The following is a 22,659-nucleotide window of genomic DNA, read 5'->3' as shown; positions in this document are numbered from 1 at the left end:
TGTCATATCTTTCTGTGGTGACCTGCACAGAAAAATATGATGGTGAAAGAGCCATAATCTTTGCAGAGTCTCTCTTTCTGATTGTTGGATCTTGAACTCTGACCTTAACTGGGACAAGTGAGACCCGGCAGTAATTTAGACCGGTATTTTTCAAAGTGAGGGCCACCAGGCAGCGCTGTGGGGGCCTCAGAAAGTTGGAGGGAGGATTTGTAAAAAAGAATAATCTTAAGCTTTTCATCATAATGTTTTTATGTTTTTCAATCATTTTTCAAAAAATAAAAAATAAAAACTTATGTTTTCTGACTGGCTGCCAGTTAAATTCATCAACTTGCTTCGCTCCTCAAGCTAGTTTAGCAAGCAAGAAAAAGTTTCTGGCAAGACAAGACCAGAGAACTTCTGCTGCAAAAAACCATCAGAATAAAATCTTATGTGATTAATATAAAATATTCAATATTTTCTTATAATCAAAAAAGGGGATTGTGATGAAAAATGTTATTATCTGGTAATAAAGTTGTGATATATTATCTGAATATAAACTTTTCTGAAACAAACACATGGCCATCTGAAACCGCAAGATATGAGGGAGCATTTATCATAAATAAATGTAATGGGTTTGGATAAAATCAACACTTGAAAATGAGTTGTATTTACTCTGGTTGTACCTGCCTAATATTTATTTTCTTTTAGCTAAAACATTTTTTAAATTTATTTTAACTTTTTTATCTAGAACATTTAAGAAAGAATCTGAAAGAGCAAATACTTTTTGCAGAACTGTTATTCTGAACAGCCAAGGTCACATGACAGTAGTCAACATTTACACCATGGTTTTATTTGTACCGTTGCTCAACAACTTGTTGACAACAGTAGAAAAAAAATTTTTTTTGAAAGATTTAGTCATATTTCATAATATATTCCATGATTTAGGTTGGAAAACATGAATCATGTTCATGTGTTAGATTCATGTGTTAGTGATGCAATAAAATAAGAAAAAACAAACTAAATGAGCCTCTGTTGTGCATCTCTACTTGCCACTTTCTCAATAAAAAAGACAGAAAATGGGATATCAGAGATGGAAAGTGTGTGTAATAAAGTCACCAGAGCATCAGTGAACAAAGAAATGAGACTTACTTGAGGGTGAATTGTTCCACAGTGGAGTTGGGCATCAGGTAGAGCAGGATCTTCAGTGTTTCTCCAGGTTTGAGCGGTTTCTCTGGCAGCCTGAGGAACATGTTCTTGTCCAGCTGTTTGTCCACCAGCAGCTGCTCCTGACTGGCCTGGTAGAGGCTGATACTCCCGATGCGCAGCAGAGGGTGCTGTGACAGAGGTTCTCCCCTGGCCCCGCTGCCCCCTCTGTGACCCTCGCTGCATTCTCCGTCCAGATTGGGCTCGTGCAGCGTGTAGTACAGCTCGGCCTGCAGAGTCTCACTGGTTAATCCATCCAGGAGCCCGTCGCTGGAGCTTTTCCTGCGGCCCAGCGGTGCCACGTTGGCGTTGAACCAGGACGGAGGCAGCTCCAGCTGCGCCAAGCACTTGGCCAGGTTCCCCCTCATGCGGCAGGAAGTCTTGATTTCCCGGACGTCCCTGAAGCCGTGCAGTCGGATGCACGGCAGGTTGTCCTGAGCCTTGAAGTCGTCCCAGTCACGGCCCGCAATGTAGAAGAACACCTGGACGATAGGGTTGTTGGAGAAGACCCTCGCCTGGACAATGAAGGCCCGCACCTTCCAGCCGACTGTCAGCTGCCCCGGGATGTCCAGAGGGCTGGCTGGCTGCAGCAGCTCCTTGGATAGAGCCTGGTCCTGGGCAAAAGGCCCAAAGCTTATGTTGATGGCGGGGAGGTCTTTTGTCTGGAAAACCACAAAACTCTCAGAGCGCTGCAACGGATGTCCGGAGCTGCTGCTGCTGCTCCTACTGCCGCCGCCAACCGTTTGTCCTGTGATCTGGGCCTCCCGCAAGAAGAAAGCCAGTTGTGCATTGGACATTTTGAAGCTGGCAGGCAGATACACACTGGGTGGTGGAGCGCTGGCTGTCATCGCTGAGGCGCTGAACAGGACATCCGAGCTGGTTGGGGAGATTTTACCTGCAAGAGCTGGGAAGAGAGAAACAAGGGTCATTAAACTCTTCAACAGTTTCCTTAAAGGTGACCTCTTGTGCTTCCTTGAGGATAGATCTATGGGCTATACAAAACATGTTCATTACATTGCACAAAATGTTCATTTTCAGATAATGAGATTTTAGTCTGCTCAGTTCTGCCTATTGTGAGCTTTAAATTCAAATAAGATGCTGCTGACCATGCACCGTATCTTCACACTCACACGTGAAACAGATGCACAATAATACAACCATACTTCTTTGAAAAGCAGAAGTGGAGCCTGCTACACAACCAACAAGATGCAGCAAGTGGTTTCTGAATAGCAAGTCAATAACAAAACATTTGTCTTTTCAAGCAGCGAATACAGTAATAAAACCAGCTGATCAGACATGTTGGAACTTCATTTAGTTCGCTAGGCAATGAGCAGAGCGCCATTTGGGTTGCTAGGTAACAGCACAGCGTGAGTTAACAACCAGGAGTTGTTTTTTTTTCAGTTTTTTGGCTCAAGCGACCTTTATTTGAGAGTTTTTTTTAGATGTTTTTTTAAGCGATTGTCCTGCTATTAGAAGCACCTAAGACACAAAAGTATAAAAACATGCAAAATATGAATTTTGCTTAATAGTTATTATGCAGACAGAGAGTCAGTGACAAAAATGAATCAGGAAGTGAGACGGAGCCTCTTTGTTGTGTCAGCTGAGTGACAGAGTCAAACAGGTCAACACACGCTAATCAGATAATAATCTACTACTGACACACGTCCAACAAACAGTCTGGTTTATATTACTGGACTGTCAACAAGTCACACAAGGATAATTAAATTAAATATAAATTTGTATTCAAAATATTAGCAAAACAACAACAGGATGTTGGGACTGTATTCCTCTATGAGGTCCCAGATGTTTTCTAAATAATAAACTTTTGGGGTACAACAATTGCAGTTTTCTGGCCAATCAAAAGCTTTAAAAAGTCTGATTGCTTCCGATTTCAGCCGATACTGATTTATTTTTAGAAACATCAGATGTTGAAAGGTCACAATGAACTTCAATGTTCTGATCTTATTTTACTGAAAAACACTGAATAACACCTTTGACACAATGCAAACTTGGCTTAACTTAGTGCCCTCAAATATAAATGAAATGTCTAGAACAGGGGTCGGCAACTCAAAATGTTGAAAGAGCCATATTGGACCAAAAAACAAAAAAAACAAAAACTAAATCTGTCTGGATCCGCAAAAAATTTAAAGCCTTATTATAAAGCTTACAGTGAAGGCAAAACAGGCTTTAAGTGTTTATATGAGCTATTTTAGCCTATAATCAAAACGACTAAGTGTACACATAATTAGTATTCATGATTAAATGTTTATTTTTCTTGTAATGCATCCTGGACGGAATGACGCACCACGTGACTATTCTGTTGTACGATGGTGCTTTAAGTTTACCTTCCGTTACAATATTAATGTTTTATGTTTCGTTGCATTGATACACTGAAATATAAGAAAAATCACTAATCAATTTATAAAAACAACCACTTTGTTACTAAATATATGTGCCTATATGGCAGGATTTTGTTCTTACGTGTTTAATGTGACTTCTGTTTAAGGACGTCACTGGACAGCTTCTCAACATCGGGCATGTAAGATGCAACTTTCATCTTGACGAGGCAGCTAATGTACCATACCTTCCCTGGAAATGTCTTTCCACATTACCGTATTTTTCGGACTACAAGACGCTACTTTTTCCTCACCCTTTGAACCATGCGGCTTTATAGGCCATTGCGGCTTATATGTGTACGTTTCCAGTTGTTTTGGGGGGGTTTTTTCTCAAAAAATTTGTAAGTGCGGCTTATAGTAAGGTGAGCTCTATAGTCCGGAAAGTACAGTATTTGCCATTTGTCAACTTCTCGCTACAGAGCAAACATTCAGGTAATCCTTCCGCATTGGCAATGAATGCAAATGATTCAGTCCAAGAATTGCAGAATCTCTCCTCGGCTATTTTCCTCTTTTCCCCTTTGCTCTCCATGGCCCACCACACACCCGTTAGTTTGTTTACAGCAGCCACCTGCCTCGCGCCCCGCCCAGCTGAAAGAAACGTGTCACAGGCTTTGCCGCAAATCGTCGTTGACAGAAATGTTGAAATGTAATATTTATTCTACACATTTTTATAGCATTGAAAAACGTTAAGAATGATTATGTCATGTTTGTCCTCCAACAGAAACCATATTAAAACAAAAAATATATATTTCCCATCCCCATCTTTTTCCATTTTCAAACATTTTGAAAAAGCTCCAGAGAGCCACTAGGGCAGCGCTAAAGAGCCACATGAGGCTCTAGAGCCACGGCTTGCCGACCCCCGGTCTAGAGCATTGCTTTCCAAACTACTATATTAACTAAAAAAATTAAAAAATCCTTTAGTCATTCATTTTTAACATTTATAAAAAGCAAAACTTGCACAACAGGTTAGATCACAGAGCTGTTTTTGAGCCTCCTCAGAAGCAGTATTTTGCTTTTACAAAATCACAAGGCTTGAGATTCATTGACAACAAACAAAACAATTAAAACCACCAATGAGGTGTCCGGAGATTTAAGTTTTCCTTGTAGTGCAAAAAGAAAGTATCCAAACACAGGAGCTTAAATGAAGATAAGATCGGTTTCACCCAAAATCAGAAATTGTGGATGATCAGTTGGTGCACGACTAGGAAAAGCGTATCAAGATATGCAGAAAAGGGTCAGCTGCTTAGCAAAATGCTTTGAAACCAAAACTAAAACCAGGATATTGTGGACAGAAAATCTAAAAACTAAGCCTCGATTTCTTGCCATTTTGGCTTTTTTATTTATTTGTTTATTTTTTTAATTTTCAGGCATTCATCAGCTGCAGGTCAACAAAACAAATTCTACAGCTCAGATGGAATATATGGACTTAAAGTTTATCAGAATATTTTGTGGTATTTACTGATGCAGTGATAAAAGCAATGACAAATGGGGATAAAAACTAGTGGGTTTTCATGTTAATAGATAATCAATTACTTAATCATAAGTACTGTTTTTGGGGAAAAAAATTATAAAAAAACAAACCAGCACAGAACATCTTACAGATAACTACAGGACCATTATAATAAAGATTTTCTCACTGAAGAACAAACATTGACATAAAACAGGTATATTTTGCTACTCTCAAAGAGTGGAAAAAAGTTAAAACTAATAATTAATGTCAAGATGATCATGTGGAGTTTAGCAGTTTCACAATAAAATTAAAATTTGTCATTTCTATACCATTGCTAAATGGTACAATAATCCATACTCCATGTTACCTGTGAGTGCAGTAATGATTTGAAAACACCCATGCTTAGCCAAGCTATCAGAAAGAAGCCCCAATCAATTAAACAGCAGCATTTGCTGAAAAGGTTTAGTTTTCCAAAATCACTCGACAGGTCAAATGAAAAACTGGTTCTGCCTACGTCTAGGGGACGTAGGCAGTCAAACAGGTGATCGTGTTTAAGTTAAAGTAGTCTGAAGCATCATGATATAAAGAGGTTTCTAATGCTATGCTACTGGACTTTATCAAATACCAGGAATACATGACATATATGAAGTTACTGTCTTTTGCTAAGCAAGAAATGGTCTTCAAATGGGTGTTTTCACAAGACAACCACCCAAAAGAGACCAGTAAACAAGCAGAATCTTGGTTCCAGACCAGCAACAATGATGTTAGGGAGTGACCAGTCCAAGCCCTCGACCTTAACCCAATACATAATTCATGATGTAACATCAGACATCCTGTTTCTGTGGAGAAATCAAGACATGAACAGACAATGTGGTCTAATCGTCCTGGATCAGGAAACCCGTTCACAAGTACAAGAAGTCGGACGACTTCATACAACAGATGTGAAGAAGTTCTTAGAGACTGTGCTTTTACAACTAATTATTAGTTCGGTGAGTGACGACAAAGCCAAATATTTGTTTGTAAGCAGCCCATTATTAAATTCAACCATGTTTTGATTTGGAACAGACTTTGCAATGTCCCCAAAAACATTGTACGGAAACAAAAGCCTTGGAGGATTTTGAGCTTTACTCGCTTTTTTTTAAAAACACACAACTATTATTTTTTAACCAACTATACATAATACACTAGCCTTAAGTCACAAAGTCAGAATCCTTCATTTTCAAACACCATTACCCTACAATTGTTGAACGAATACAGTAAGGCAAATAAACTTAAGAGTGAAAGAAAGAAAATGAGACATACTTATGAGAATTATCCAGAGTTGAGCACAAACACACAGTAGCCTGTCCCCATAGTCCAAATCAGAGATTAAAAGTCCCATATTCCAAGTGGTTTTATCATTGAAATCTCATTCTTTAAATCTAAAAACAAATCAAAGGTGTCCTTTTGAAGTAAATCCTCTTCCAAAGCGGTGTTACTCCATGCAAATCTGTTGGCTCTCTTAGAAATAAGAAATCCTTGGAGAATAAAGAATGAATGAGTGGACAAAAAAGCTGAAAGCACCGGCAGTCCTTCACTCGCTCCTGTCCTCGCTGCCAGCTACACAGAGCTCCTTAAACTTGTGCTTCTCTTGACGCCTTGAAGCTAACTCTCTGTTAAAGAGTGGCTCAGCCTCACACGGCAGCGCAGCGAGTCCCAGACTGTGCATGGCTCCGGGACAGACCCTGACAGACAAGCTGAGCCTCCTCCTGGTTGGTGGGCTGTACGAGGACTATAGACAAAGCCTCTGACGCTGGCCGCCCCCCTTCCCAACTCTCACCCCCTCTACATCCCCACATCTCGCCACACCTAGTCTCCAGTCTATAATCACCGTGTTAGCTCTGGGTGATAGTCAGGACCCGCAGCCCTCTGAGGATTCAACTTACACCACACACAAGAAACACACTACTGCCCGATTTATCTTCTCCCTCTCTGGCTCTCTGAACGTGTTCAGGCAGACTCATGTGAGCCAGAGAGAGAAAAAGAGGTGGGGGATGGATGATTTGCTTGAATGCCTTAAGGCGAAGAGAGAGAGTCAGAGAGAGAGAAAGAGAGACAGAAAAAGGAGTGAAGAGGAGAAGTGGAAAAGCAGGGATTAGATAAAGGTTATTGATGAATTAGCTTAGATATGCTCCTCCTTTCTCATACGTCGACCCCCCCTCAGAATGCTCTGGCCTCATGAGAACAAGGGGTTACCGGCACAGGGGGAGGGGTGCACACACTGCCATGCTGCCTCACTAACATGTGCCTGGAATTCCCATAGTGAAAGAGGAATTCGCAGACCTGTGTGTGTTGGAGGGGGCTCTATAAGCTGAAAGGAAGCAACAAAAGACGGACACTTACACCCATGGAGGAGACCCGACAGAGGCCGTCTCCTTATTACCCCAAAGCTCTCTAAATCACAGGAATGTGTACTCTCGTCTCGGTCGACTGACAAATCCACAACGTCCCACTCCAGAAGACATCCCACCAAGTCGTGCTCTGGGGTCCGCCATACAAAGCTCCCACCAGTGCTGCTGCATATTTTACAAGCCACACAACAACATAAAACTCAGACTCCACCACTAATCCGTGCTTCAGGAAAGGATCAAATATGTGCCTCACGTTTCAGGATACACACACTGTCTGCCTGCCAACTCCAATAATCAAAGTAGTGTATTTTTACCTCCCCGCTGTTAAAGGTCTATATGATATCACCGCTGTGTTTAAACAGCGTTGCTACTTTGCTTTATTCCTCTCACTGTCTCGAGGTGGATGTAGCCTTCAGCTCTGACAGAACTTGAATCCCCAGGTCTCCTGGCTCTTTAGCTACCTGTGAGTTGCCCTTGAGCAAGGCACTGCAGGGAGAGCATTTTTGAAAGGTAGGAAAACACCTGCTGCAGGTGCATCTTTTTTTTGTTTGAAAAATGAGAGAAAATGAGAGGGCAAAGGAAACTCAAGCTAGCACCTCATTATACAGCTCTTTTGGTACTAATGACATTTATTGAACAGTAATATGAAAGAAAGAGAGAAGGGGAAGGCTGGAAATTGAATCAAAGACAAAGCCTCTGCACATGGTGTGCCTGCTCGGTCAACAGCACATGTACACAACTTTTTTTATTATTATTTGAGGCTTTTGAAGGTCATTCCCTTAACATTCACATTATGTGCAAAAAGTAAATTTGAAACCCTGATGTTCTTAAGCCCAACACCATGTTCTCAATAACCACAGAGCAGAACTAGCTGAGATCTTGTCTATGAAGACTGCAAACATGGTTGTGAGAGGAAGCATCTGTGGTAGAGTTCAATGTGCATCAGAAACAACTTCAACTTTGTGCTAAGAATTCAGACAGCTGTTGATTTGGTCATACAAGGACCAGATGTATATTAAAAGCATCTCCTGCAACCCACACTCTCACAACCTCACAAAGTGTCTTTCAACCCTTCTCCAGAACCACAAGTACACATACAAAAAACAACCATGATCTCTCTGCAATTTTGCAAGAGTAAAGGTCTGGTCCACTGTTCCACAGTCAGGACAAAATAAGCCTGAGCATCTTTCCAATAACCCTGGAGTAAGCCTTTCCAGGGAAGCCATTCCCTGATAGTTGGAACACACACTCCAGTTCCATCCCTACATCATCTTCCATCTAACCCAGGGTTGGGTCGCAGAGGCAGCATCCTTATCAGAGAGGCCCAGACTTCCCATTCTCCTGTCACTTGGGTCAGATCCTCCAGGTGGAATCCCAAGGTGATTATAGGCTAGTCGAGAAATGAAAGCACTGGGTCTTCCTCTGGATCTCCTCCCAGTGGGACAAGCTTGGAACACCTCAACAAGAAGGCTTCTATCGATGTGGAGGAGCACCTACTCTATTCTGAGTCACCTCCCTGATGACTGAGCTTCTCACCCCATCTCTAAGAGAGAGCACAGACACCATGCGGAAAAAACTCATTGAGACAGTTTGTATCAAAGATCATATTTTTTCGGTCACTACCCAAAAGCTTTTGAACATAGATGAGAGTAGGAAAGTAGATCAACCAGTATTTTTGCCTTTTGACTCATGTTCTCTCTTCACTAGGACAGACCAGTACATCGCCTTCATCACTGCAGATGCAGCACCAATTGGTCTATCAATCTCTTGCTCCAATTTTTCCTCATTTGTAAAGAAGACCCCACGATCTGGAAGATCCAGACCTGGAGACTGGAGACCCAGATTGGGTGCAACCTTTAAGAAAGGTAGTTGACACGTCAATATGCAGTTGGTGAAACCTAAAATTGGGAGAAAGTTTTTTTTCTTTTTAAGAATTTGTCTGCTCTGGTGGCCTTTGACAGTTGACAGGAAAGTGGGTTGTGAGAGAGGGGGGAAGACATGCAACAAAGGTAATCGGGCTGAAACTTGTGATGGCCCCGTCACATATAAGGCCTCCATATATGGGTCGGGTGCTTTACCCCTGCCATACCTGGGATTTCTTTGTAGTTATGTGGAAAACAGAACAGAGAATGAATTCTAGAAACTAAAATATTCCATACGGTGTTTTCCTCTTCCATACTCATCAAGACCCGGAAACTATTCAAAAGTGTGCAGTAACATCTAGCCATTGCAGATGATGTAGAAAGAGTCTATGGAAAAAATATGAAGCATGAATCACATTAGTGTGCTAACAGACCAACTGCAGTGGGACTTCATGACCACATGTATTGTTTCGGTTTCCCAGTGGGTCAGCAAAACACCTGTAAGTTGTATTGAAGCAATGTGAAATCTCAGGAGAGAATGTAAACAATAGACATAACGACAAGGTGGTGTACACATGTCATGGACACACCCAAAAGGTATGTAGAGAACTAAGGTGTTCATTTTGTTTGGTTTAACATAAAGACTAAATTGGAAGGGAGCTATTCAGTCCAGATACCATAGATCTGAAAAAAACAGTTCAAATCTCCATTTTACTAGAAGTATGTTTTCAAAATTCTATTTCCTTATAGTAAGAACTCAACAGATGAAACCCAGACTAAATTCAAAACAGCCACAGACATGTGGCAATCTCTGCTCTGACTTGCTTGGCTTTTATTTTCTCCCAGGTGTTATTATTTTGTCATGACAGTTGGATTTTGTGCCCATCTTTGTACCATTACAAGACCTTGTACTTATCCAGAGCCCTTATGATTATGTACACCGCATGGGTTCGTCTTCTAGGGTACAAAAGCACAATGATGCAAAAACTGCGAGTGCAAGATGTAACAAAGAACAAAGTGTATCCCACCTCTGTGATTCAGACTGGGTTCAGTTGGTTGGTGACTACAGGCAAAAAAATATGTTAAACTGGCCAACTCATCCTTAAACTTGGCCAGTGTTCATTGCATTCTAATGTCCTTAATAGTAATTAGTAGTTGGAGGTGCAATAGCTCTTCGTTTACATTGTAGCGGGTCAAAACAATACTTAATATTGCTCAACTTTTTGGTGAGTTTTAATGGCATTATTCCTAGCAAATCAATGTGATGGTGATTTGCCTTGTATTTTGCACAATACACGGGAGTACCAACATTTGTTTTTGTGTTGGCTATGGACATTTGCAGTAGTGGTTTGTCTTTTATTGGGTTAGAGAAACAATATGATATTTCTCTATTCTAATTTAGCTTACTGGGGGCTTACTGGGGGCTGCGCAACTGCATAAAAATATCAAAGTAATGTAAATTTTGCCCTGAAGGAGCAATATTTATTTCACAGCAGGTAAAATACATATTGAACATGTCATGTCAACATGTGAATTTTATAGTAAACACATTTCTAAAGATGCTATTGACATAAAATTTTCAGAGTTGTTTGTAAGAAGTCCATGCATAGAAAAAGATCAAAACAAATAAGTTCAGAAATTACCTTAGACTGGTAGTAGAGTGCTTCTCTATTATGAACCACTTGACCCCTGAGGTCCTTATGGGAATTGCCCCCTCAGTGTTCCCAGGACTAGACCTAAATAGGCTGAGGAAGAACTTACTTTCCATCTTCCTCTGCTCTGGAACAAACTCTCTGAAAACCTGAGATCTGTAGAAATTGTTCTTCAAATCAAGACTGAATAAATTTGTGTTTGCATCAGTTTCAAACAATCTGATGAACAAACTGAAACATGTTTGCTTCATGCAATGCTTTGCTCAAGTGTGAAACAGTTTGGATTACCTTGTGTAGGAGTGAAACTCTCCTATTAAACTTGCTTTCATGACTAATTAGTGTTACCGGGATGGGTATAACCAGAATGTTCTTTATTAACACTATACATTGATACTATAAAATATTTTGCCAAGTTAGTACTTTAACTCTAAGATTCAGGCTACCTGTTTTCACTTCTTTAACATCTGCAGCTTGCAAAAGCAATCCAGTCTGATTAATGAGAGAAGAAATGAGGAGCCACCTTCAATGCCATCCTCCAACTCTGACAGGGGAGAGAAACAACAAAATACTCTTAGAGCTTGTAGAAAACAGCAAGACCTTGAATGCTCTGCAGAGGATTTATAAGAAACTTTTCAAATGACTACATCTGAATTTTGAAGACTAAGGCCTGTAAGAAAAGAGGTTGAGGCAAGGAGGAGAACATAAGTGCACAGAAAATATTGTTTAATTCTGTCTTACCTTACTTTCAAACTGCCTGTCCTGGAAAATAAATATTCTGGTTGATAAACAGAAATGTAAGACTGCTTCGATACGTTAAATGTATATCTGGTAGCAGTACTCTAACATAATATTCTGATGTTTGAAAATGGAAGTAGAGATCAAAGGGTACGTATTATACAAAATTCACATTTTGCATGTCTTTATACTTCCATTTTGGTCTCTACTGCTTCTAAAAACAGCCCAAGCACTCAAAAACAAAAACAAAAATTTTTGGAAATAAGTTAATATATTTTTACTATCTGGAAAATGAGCCATTTAAAAAAAACTTCCGAATGCAACATCACAAATCAGCAGGCACTGTCCCTCACCCCAATGAACCCCAAATGCTTGGGTAACCTAGCAACCCAAGCAGAGCTCCAGCATGTTTGGTGAGCTAGGTTTACAGCTGTATGGACTGTACAATGGCTGCTGGAAAATACAAGTGTTTTTGACTTACCATCCAGAAACCACTTGCTGCATTCTTGTTTGTTGTGCATGAGACTCTACTAATGCTTTTCAAAGATATACGGTTTGCAGCCATTTTCATGTGAGTGTAAACATTGAGTCAGGGGTGTGGCCAGCGGCTTATTTTGAACTAAAGTGACAAGATTTCATACAAAAAGGCTCAAAATAGGCAGAACTGACCAGACCAGACCTACTTTAAGAATGTTTGGGGAAAAAAATTAAATGAACATGTTTTGTATAGACCTATCCCAACCTGTTCAAAGAAGCACAATAAGTCACTCTGAAATAAATGCATGCTGGTTTTTAGAGGAAACAATGATGGCATCTAAACAAACTACAGATTAGATTTTATACAGCTGAATATTCCTCAACTGTATATCAATTGAAAAATATTGTATTAACTGAGAAAGCCCAAAAGACTTACAGCTGTGATAATTTACAAAGTACTGACTCAAGAGAGCTCAATGCAAATCCAAACCACACATTGAGGTCTGTAAAGGCATTTTTGAAAATGATGCATTTTGATGAAAAAATTAAGATTATGTACCACTTTAGATCAGTCTCACAAAATCCTATTAAAATACATTCATATTTATATTAGTAGTAGTTCCCGTATAACATCAGGTACCTTATTTAATTTCATTGAGCTTCTTTATGCAGTAGTAGAATCTATAACTGGGTTGTATATTGATCGAGCCAAAAGCACATTGTCAGTGGCGTCTGGCAAACTGCTGAGGACCGTGAACCAACACAGACATTCGCACATTAGACCTGAAGGTCACCTGACTATCACCACCAGCCTCCTAATCCCTTTTCATCCCGATGAAAATGTGCTACGACAATGCATGCAATGAATGTAATAAAGCAAAACAGATCCTAACCCCTTCTCTGTCTGACGCCCGGGGTCTTACGGCCCCATTCGAGGAGGTGATTACAACCTATGATGCATCAGGGTGTGCTCTTCTCATTTCACACTAACGGCATCAGTGGACCGCCGGGTTTGAAAAGGCGAAGCGGGACAGATGGGCTCGCATTGTGAAACCTTATCGCCTCCTTCTTTAGTGGAGGTTCTATTAGACCTCGGGCCAAATTGAATTGAATCACTTCCTGTTGTGCTGCCATTACGAGAAACATCTGCTCTGGGTGTATGTGTGCTTTTGGTCAGGGAATAAGAGGGTCCTTTCATTTCATCACATTACTTTGACTGAACTCAGTACATTTAAATATTGAAGCTGGTGTGACTGCATCAGGTGTGAACTGTTTCACATGTCACATTACAACACAAGTGCTTCGTTGGTTTTCTGTCAGATTTTTTTTTTTTTTTACCTAGAAAGATAATTATGAAAGGGAATGAAATTAAACAAATCTGAGAAGCGTGGCATGCATTTGTATCCGTCAACCTGAGATATTTTGTAGAACCATATTTTGTGCAGTTACAGCAGCAGGATTTATTTGCAGATTCTGTCATAAAACAAATTGCAAAGAAAAAGCGCAAACCGAGTCAGACTTGATGGAAAACATCTGATCGGTCATTTTCTCTCCTGAGCTTTATACATCTGAATATTAATATTTAAGGGACTGTAGATGGGAATTAGCTTTTGCTGTAACCTGGTGCAGTGCATGAAATGGTGACATTTATGTTTGATCTGTATGTTGTTCCTTTTTCTAAATAAAGTTCATAAGACATGAACGTTCTGACAGGAGACACTTAAAAAAAATGTCAGATTCCATTTAGTGCCAAAAGACAATTTAGACCAAAAAAAACAAAACACTTTTGGCAAAAAATTGCTTAGGCCAAGATTTTAGGAAGGTGACAATATGGATTTGGCTCAAATCAAATTTTTTTTTTTTGGGGGGGGGGGGGTGTGAAAAGATCAGAAATGAATAATTCAGGCAGCCATTAAAATGTCAGATATGATTTGAGTTTGCCTACTGTGTGAACATAGTCTGAGTTTAAAGCTTGGGTGTTACTTTCTAACCTAATTCTACTCTAAATGTCTACGTAACTTTTTTTATGCCCTGTCTGCTGTGTTCCTTGATTTTTATGATGCTGTTTGATTTGTAATATTCTCCAAGAATCAGAGAACAGTTGGATTAAAGCAAAAGTCAAATTATTAATAGACTTAATTGTCTATAAGTCACAAACTAGGCAAATTATAGACAATTGGCTTTCTTGAGGAGCATCAGATTAAAAGGGGCTGAATATAAAGACAGAACACATTTCTGACTTCCACTTCAAAATGAACCACTTCTTTATGTTGGTCAATCACATAAAACCCCACTAAAATGCATCAAACTTTGTGGTTGTAATGTAATAAAATACCCCAAAATAAAAACATATAACAAAAAAAAGACAATATATATGATTTATTTGATTAAAATGGCACTAAAACCAAACAGGACAGCAGTAAGCTGACAGCTAACTGCCTTTAGATGGGAAACGTTTGAAAAAAACCTTTTTAATAAATTTTATATTCCAGGGAGAAAGTGGATTAAAGTTGTGCTTTTAACTCAAATAACCTTTTAAAGCACAGCCACCCTGTTCACTTTACCAAGGTATGCTCAAACACTCCAACTCTGAAGTATCTTTTGTGCTACTGTGTTTCTTTTTTCTTTCTTCCGAGGCATTTGACTGAATAAGGTGAAAAAGAAAATCCTTGTAGCATAGTGAAATAAAACACCTAACTATCCCTGTCCATGCAAAAGCTGTCAAACATAAAAGCATTCTGCTAAGTCTGAGGACTACAGAGAAGAGGGCGGCAGAAATCTGATCTCTAGAAAAAAAGAGGGTAAATATATCTGTACGTGAAAGGTAAGAATAAAATTTTTTATTTGGTTTAGAAGGACTTTTCCCAAACAGAACTGCTTTTGCTCTGGTCTGAGCACACCCTGAGTTATTTGGACCAGGATTTCTGAGCTGCTCTTTGCCATAAGGATTGTGACGTTGATAGTGATGCAGTACAGGTTTGCAAAGTTTTTCACTGAAGCATTTTTCCCCAGTTAAAAGGAAATCTAGTTTCATATCAACATTCATACATTTTTGCCAACAGTTGAACACAACTGTGCACCATTCCAGGGTTTCTACCAGCAGATTTTTACCATCACTAAACATTAAAATGACGTCTACAGCAAACATTATAATTCATGGAGACTTCTTAGCAAAACTCAACTGTCATCTTTTCATCATTGCTTCAAATAAGATGAAACTCAGAGCTGACCCATCCTAAAACACCATCACATCCATCACTCCTACCGCACACCTCACTATTGTCTCACTGCCTCCAAATTTTCTGCACCTTGATGATACCTCTCCACAGCAAAAAATTTCTTTAATGCAATTGAGGTTGTGCCATGATAATACAGTATCAGTGCCAGATATGTAGTTTTCCTAGATGTATTCAGTATTTTTTTCTGGACGTTTTGGCATTTTACTCAATTTGTTACATACAGAACATTCAAAATACCCTTTAATTTGTCTACCAATAAATTTTGAAACATACAAGGTGCAATATTAGACAAAATGATATTTTTTTTCAATTTCAAACATAATCATCACACTATGAGACATACTGGAATTCTGGGTGCTTACTGCCAATTTCTGCTTTATATTCAGGTAATCCAGAAAATGTCTGCCCATTCCTTATCTCATAAACGTTTAATAGATCCAAACTCTGCAACAATCAAAGCCTTTCATCTCAAAAGGGTTTGTGTTATCACTCAATTAGCAGATTGAAATGCACACAGTATAAAACAAGCCTGAACATGAAAACATTACTAGCACCTTAGACTCCCAGTTTGTCTTTTTTTTTTTTTTTAGTTCCCGTCTGTGTGCTCTAGGTATTCATATCAACTAGACCTGCACAGCGCTCTACCAAAGACAAGCTGCTGCTGGAATATTTCAAAACACGTCTCGCTTCAAGTTTCATCACTTTTCATCTTCATACAAAGCAAAATTACATTAGTGCTTCAGAACGTTTTCCTGGGTGTGTGTACAGTATTAGCATGAAATCAAATCACGGTGGTAATAGAGAGTGAGGTTTATCGCTTATTCTACAGACAATCTGCTGTATATTTCACCTCGTTACGCCTTCCCTGAGGCATGTGTGAAACAAATTTTCATCAGATTTGGCTGATCTAGATATGAAGAGTTGCGTTGGTTTTCACAGCAGATGAAAATGATGTTTAAAGGCCGTTTGAAAATGATCTCACACAGAAGATGCTTTTTATTGCATTTAAATAATACAATACTTAATTTAAATGTAGCATATTGTTCCACAAGTGAAAGTAATTGTTCTGTAAATATACATTTTCAAGAGCAGGATGCAGTAGCTATTATAATTAGGTATTTTTACTATCAGAGCTCCTGTCCCTTTTATTTTGAGGGACAGGAGCTCTGAAGGACTGGAATTGGAGTTTTCTTTTGTCAAAAGCTCAGGTAACGTCAGTGGCTGAAAATAAGTTTTATTTAGCTGGACTGAAAAGGCCAGCTGACAGCATGTCTACTGGATATCATCATGGACAGAGTTACATTTATTTTGGTTAATTTGAGATTTTCAATTGACCACTGCAAATCAGTCCAAGTCAACCAAAAGACAGGACATAACCGAGTCTGGATGGAGATGTAGGTAAGCTGATAATTAGTTTACATACTGAGGTTTAACATGTGAAGAAAAAACAAATCTGTATTTCCCAAACTGTCTGGTTGAAAGTTAAAAATAAAGAGAACTGTGGTAAATAACATATTTAGATCCTGTACTACTGAGCTCTTAGATCCATGGTGGGCATACTTTTGCTAGACTGCCAGTAGCAGAGCTAACTTTTTGTTCAGTGATTTAGCATCTTTGAAAATGTTTAGCACACACAATTTAAATTATTTTTTCTGTTTAAGTCACAAAGCGGTTATTTGGCTGTTTTTTTCAGTGGACTAAATTTCTACATCTATGCTTAAGTTTTGGTTGTCAAATTTTAAATTCGATAAGTAGTTATGAATTCTTCAAGTAGTTAGATGTTTATATTCATGCTCTTATTTTGAAATGGATGAAGACCTCTTACGCAGCACTTCCGTTTCGTCTCTGGATGGAGTCAAATAGTTTGATTCCTGACCAGAAAACCAGTTAATAAATTCCAATCTCTGATAGTAAGCTTGAATTAGGCACCGCCTAATGCAAAATTCACACAGAAACCAAAGTTTTAGAAAGCAAAATAACTTAAGAGAAGTGAAGAGATAATGATCTGAAAAGAGCTTCCTCTAATGTTGGCGATATCTGAGCAGGGTTGAAAAGACACTTTGAAATTCACTTGCAATTTTGAATCAACCCAACCCTGTGGACAGGATGCATCAGATGCTGGGTTATAGTCTGGTGAATCTACAAGGTCTCAATTAGTGGAGAAGAAACTGTTTTATCTGTTTAAATCCTTCTAAGCAGCTACGGCAGATAAGAGTGGTGAATTTTCCAATCATGTTCATGATGTAGCTTTTAATGAGGCATAATTTGCAGATTAGAAGGGAAGAATACATAACCAGTGTGACCCCATTAGAGGAAAAGGGAAACATTTCATCATTGATCTTTTTATATGTGCTCATAAAATCATCCATAATTCATAATAGGAGATGGCCTCATAGTTCAGCAGCCTGTTAAGATAAACCAGTTACTTGTTAAAGTTATACAAAGCGTGGTTTCTTGATTAAAGGCCTGCTAGGTATCTTTCATTTACTTACGTTAGCCTCCCTACTGCGTGGACTATGGCCGTTTGACATCAAATATTTACGAACCAATTAGCTAAAAGCAGAGTTTTAAACAGAGCAACTGCAGAGCAAAAGAAGAGACATTTTTATTTTCACTCTGAGGAAGTTCAAGACGCCATCACCCACCAGCTTCCTTTATTCAGCTTGCTTAGATCAGAAGTTTGTTTTGTTAACAGCAAAACAAAGCTCCGCGCTCCAGTCAGTCATAAATTCAATTATCAATGAACTCACCTTGTTTCACTTTATGCAAATCAATATTTTCCCCAAATCTTTATATTCAACAAGATTGAAGCAGACTCCTAGAACGTAGCCATGGTAACTTGAGGTTTGGAAAACAAATGAATGGAGTTGGAATAGAGAGGATATGTGACTACATGAAGGACATCATGGGAATTAGGAACATTTGATTTCCAAAGCAACCGATTTGTGGAGCTTCACAGGTAAGTTCCATCCAAATGTTCATCCATCTCCCCAACAGTCCAACCAGCTATCTATCTGTCCTTCCAATTGCTCATCCAACCGCTTGTCCATCCCTCCACCCGTCTATTCATACATCTATTCATCCATTCATCCAACTATCCAATTGTCCATCCATCTAACCATCCAACTGTTCATCCATCGATCCATCTATCCAATCAATCAACTTTCATTTGTATAGCACATTTCAGCAGCAAGGCATTTCAAAGTGCTCTACATCATAACAAACACAGAAACACAAAATCATGCAACATAGAATCAACAATCAAAACATTACATTAAGTCAAGTGCCATCATTAAATTCGTAGTTGATTACGTTTCAAATACAATCCTAAACAGATGGGTTTTTTGTTGAGATCCATCCATCCAATTGTCCATCCATCTATTTATCTATCTGTCCATCCAGCCATCTGTCCACCCACCTGTCTATTTATCTATTATCTATCCATCTATGCATTTGTGGATTTGTTCATCCATGACTCTCTTTCCATTCCAGTTTGCTGGTTTTGTACCCTGACCTCTGTAGAAATATCTGCTATGAATTCAAAGTCAAATTTCGTATTTAAACTTTCAATATTTGCTTGAAAATGAACAAAGCTGTTTAAATTTAGATCTAGAAAAGGTTTGGAGAAGGAAAACGTGGATGAAAGTAGGCTGTAGGAAATGTGAATTAGCCTTTGTTGCTGCTTGAATTTGCATCAGAAATGAACCTTCTGAATGTTAAGTGAACCATTACAGTAGACGAACGGGCCTGAAAAATCCTAGACCAAATTTTACATCCTCAGACTCATCTACATGTACTTAACTTATGTATGCACAGGGCTATATACTGTCTAATCTACTCTATATTTTCCCATTCATCATCTATTTTCTTCATACATTTGCTTCCTAAGGAAGCTAACAAAGAAGCTTGAACATTCAAAAGCTTCAGCAGGGATGGGATTTAAAAACAACATTAACATGTATCAGAAAAGACGACCCCTCAGTGTAAGGTTGAGAGGAACACAAAGGCTAGGAGCAGGGAGGTGCCCTCCAGCTATAATCCACATTCTGGAGTCTGTGAAGTTCTAGATGTTTCAGTATGAGCAGTCTAGTCGTTGCTCACTGCAGCTCCCAGAATCGCCCGGCCTTCTGCTCCTCCACTGCCAAACAGAGAAACCGCCACTGCATGCATTAGTAGATGTATTGATGAAAGGATGCAAATGCCCCGTGGCAGAATGATCTGTGCCTGAATGCAATCCGAGGCTGACGTAATCTATAGGCTCCAGACACAGGGTTTCCCACAGGGAATACTGTGTGTGTGGTAAACTGAGCCTTGGAACATTATACGGCTGCCTTTAGAAGGAAGGATTTCCTTCACAAAAACAGTTCTGCAAAAACATTTACTATGTTATTTGATACCTACTGTCACACCAGGTGGAAATATATTCTATTATTTTAAAATATTTCCCATTTTAATTGGTTTAAAAACACTAATATGCCCCATGGACATAAAAACCAAGGCTGATCAAAGACCTTCAAAGTCAAGCCAAAAGCAATCTACAATAAGGAAAAAAGAAAAACAGATTAAAAAACAAAGAAAAAACAAACAACCACACTAGAAAACACAGGACAGGCATTAAGAACAAGCTGCAAGAACAGCAGGAATCTGACAAAAATTGTTGTAGCACCTTTATTTCTTACATAAATATCTATAAAACCTGGCTCAAATAAAAAGTGAGAAAATCGCTGATATTTTGATATATAAATTATGTATTCTCCCTGGATATAATCAGTTTGTATTCTGTGAAAGTGCAAGAGAGGATTGTGCAAATTTCTCTTTTTTGTACTGGTCAATAATTTAATACTACATAATTGCTGCTGTTAAAATTAGTTTACTAAAATGCAACAAACCATGGCTCCCTTTTTTTATGAAACATTTCATTGCATTTGATAATCGTTATGAATATGGCCATGTTCTACGACCCAGTTATTCCAGTTTGTCGTTTATTAAAGGTTTAAAAATTGCAGTGGGTGCAGGCTGCCACAGCAAAGTGTAACGCTAATTAAGGCTTGGCGCCTGACTACGGCCAAATATGGTAATAGGCAAGTCAGAAAGATTCGGCTGAGGAGCCTGTGTGTGTGAATAAAACACCATCAGACAGAAAGTAAGTTTAAGTTATTGTATTCAAACTTATATTTTTGCATATAGTTAGGAAGGCATTCAATAATAATAATATTTATATTTTCCTGTAAGTATAAACAATAAACACAACAGGAAGACAACAATAACAAAAAAAATAAACCCTGATAACACGCAAGAGTTTTTTTTTTCTTACTCAAGTCCGTTCTTTTGTATGCACAGTGATTAATGGTCCATCAATCAATAATCCGACTGTTTTTAGTCCATGATCCAGGGCAATGGGTTCGGAAAAATAAAGTACAGTAGTTTGGTTCAATTAAGTCCTACCGCAAAGCTGCGGTGATCCGGTAGCTCGCCATCCTGGCTTGAAACAAAAAATAGCTATATTCCATAAAGTATTTGTCAGAAATCATTCAAATGAATTTCAAGTTAAAGATCACAATAATGTTACAGATCCAAGTAAAGTTACAGATCAAAGTAAAGTACACTTTCAAGTTTCAAGTAATTGTTCCAAACCTCAAGTACTGTTTCAATAAACAATTGTTTTTTTGTTTTGTTGTGCAACTCCAAATAAATGGACCAATTCCAGAGTTCGATAGGCCGTCAACAAAATCAATGAAAAGTAACTAAAAGTATCCTAAAAAGGACAGATTTACAAAAATCAAAGGGCTTATTTAATACTTTGAGAATATATCTTCTATTCAGCCACAAAATTAACAAAAAGAGAATGCTCTTTTAATCTACAAGACCATTTTTAAGTTGCCAATACATAGATTTTAAGTGGGCGTGTCGCCACCGCATTTCTACTATAAAAAAAAACAAAAGACGTAAAATAAACGACTCACCGTCGAGTGGTTGCCAGAAAACACCCAATGTAATCCTTCGTCTATGTTAATTAGGCTTCAGCGATTTTGGAAAACGCCAACACAAGCAGCTAGCCACAGCGACAGCAGCAACAGCAATGGAGGAGATCTGAGTTCACCTCTGACCAGGAACTTAAAGTGTGCTGTCAGGTTGACCCGCCAAGATAAAATACGGGTTGATTATTTTGTGCAGGTTACAAAAGGAAAAATAAACTGATAAACAAGTGTAAGACAATTTTAAACCACTTAAACTTTGCTGTTCCTCACTCTCTGGGTCAGCTTTACTCTACACACAGACCCATTGTCATGGCAACCAATAAGACAACTCTATTAAACCGCAGAGCAAAGAGTAATATACTGAAAAGAATGCCCTGTACTATAGCTAGCTTCCTGCTTTTGGAGCATTCACACTGCATTCTATTTCAACCAAACTGAGACTTAAGTTTTTAGGCAGATCAGAGTTTGCTTTTTAAGTCTACATTAGAATTCCATTGTGCATTCACACTTCTCCAAATTAACTTGATTTTCTAGACAAACACACTAGAATTCAATTAAAGTGGACTAAACAGGGCTGGTGTGAATATTGCTTAATAAGTCATCAAATTCTGCAGGAACATGCTTTGGCTCAGTTTGATTCAGGTGTGATAAACCAAAGAAAAATCTAAAATGTTGATGTTAGTGATGTGTGGGGACTGACTCTACACACCACAGCCAGTGTGCTTCAGGTCTGACTTAATCTAAATAAATGATCAAACAAGGATCCAAGGCATTGTTTTATAGATGTTAGTTGTCATTAGGTGCTGCTAACTCCAGCCCAACTTCACACCTACTTCCCAACTTGTCTGCATGGCAACCTCCATTCATGGCAGCGGCTTTGACAATGAAGCGTCCACAACACAGAGACATTCAAACCACTAATGAATTGTCATTTGGTTCAGGTGTGTTAAACCAGGGAATAAATAAAACATGCTGGAAACCTGTCCTTGAGGCCTGACGTTGGACATTAAATGATCAAAGCTGCACTTCATCTTTCAGAGAAAGGAGAGGATGACCTGAAGAAAAATGTTCATGCTGACATATTTAGCTGATTCATCAACTTCACTGTATAGAAAAGAGGTAAAAATATATGCTTTAAATCTGCTGAGGACAGAATAAATGTATCTGGGACATGTCCCTAAGCCTGTCATCATTGAAAAAGAAAAAGTAAAGAATTATCAGATTTCACAATGGCACTTTGACATAGTAATGTCCAAATTACTAAGAGGAATGTTGAGAGGCCATGGTTTACTGTTATA

General features: G+C 38.8%; 1 protein-coding gene across 2 annotated transcripts in view; it reads right to left on the bottom strand.

Annotated features, from left to right (window-relative positions):
* The window catches only part of tmem132e (transmembrane protein 132E), a 436,219-nt gene that overhangs the window by 128,707 nt on the left and 284,853 nt on the right, over positions 1-22,659 (bottom strand). The window contains exons 1-2 of one of the 2 annotated variants that reach the window (XM_032576595.1): positions 6,331-6,998; positions 1,129-2,086 (exon numbers count right to left, since the gene is read on the bottom strand). In XM_032576595.1, the coding sequence (XP_032432486.1) occupies positions 1,129-2,086; positions 6,331-6,409 (1,037 nt within the window). In that variant the 5' untranslated portion in view covers positions 6,410-6,998. Of the gene's footprint in view, positions 1-1,128; positions 2,087-6,330; positions 6,999-22,659 lie in introns of those variants that run through there. The other variant, XM_032576596.1, reaches the window with a different exon arrangement.

This window comes from Xiphophorus hellerii, chromosome 11 (genome assembly GCF_003331165.1).
Source record: "Xiphophorus hellerii strain 12219 chromosome 11, Xiphophorus_hellerii-4.1, whole genome shotgun sequence".
NCBI lineage: Eukaryota > Metazoa > Chordata > Actinopteri > Cyprinodontiformes > Poeciliidae > Xiphophorus > Xiphophorus hellerii.
This window is presented reverse-complemented; position numbering and strand designations above follow the sequence as displayed.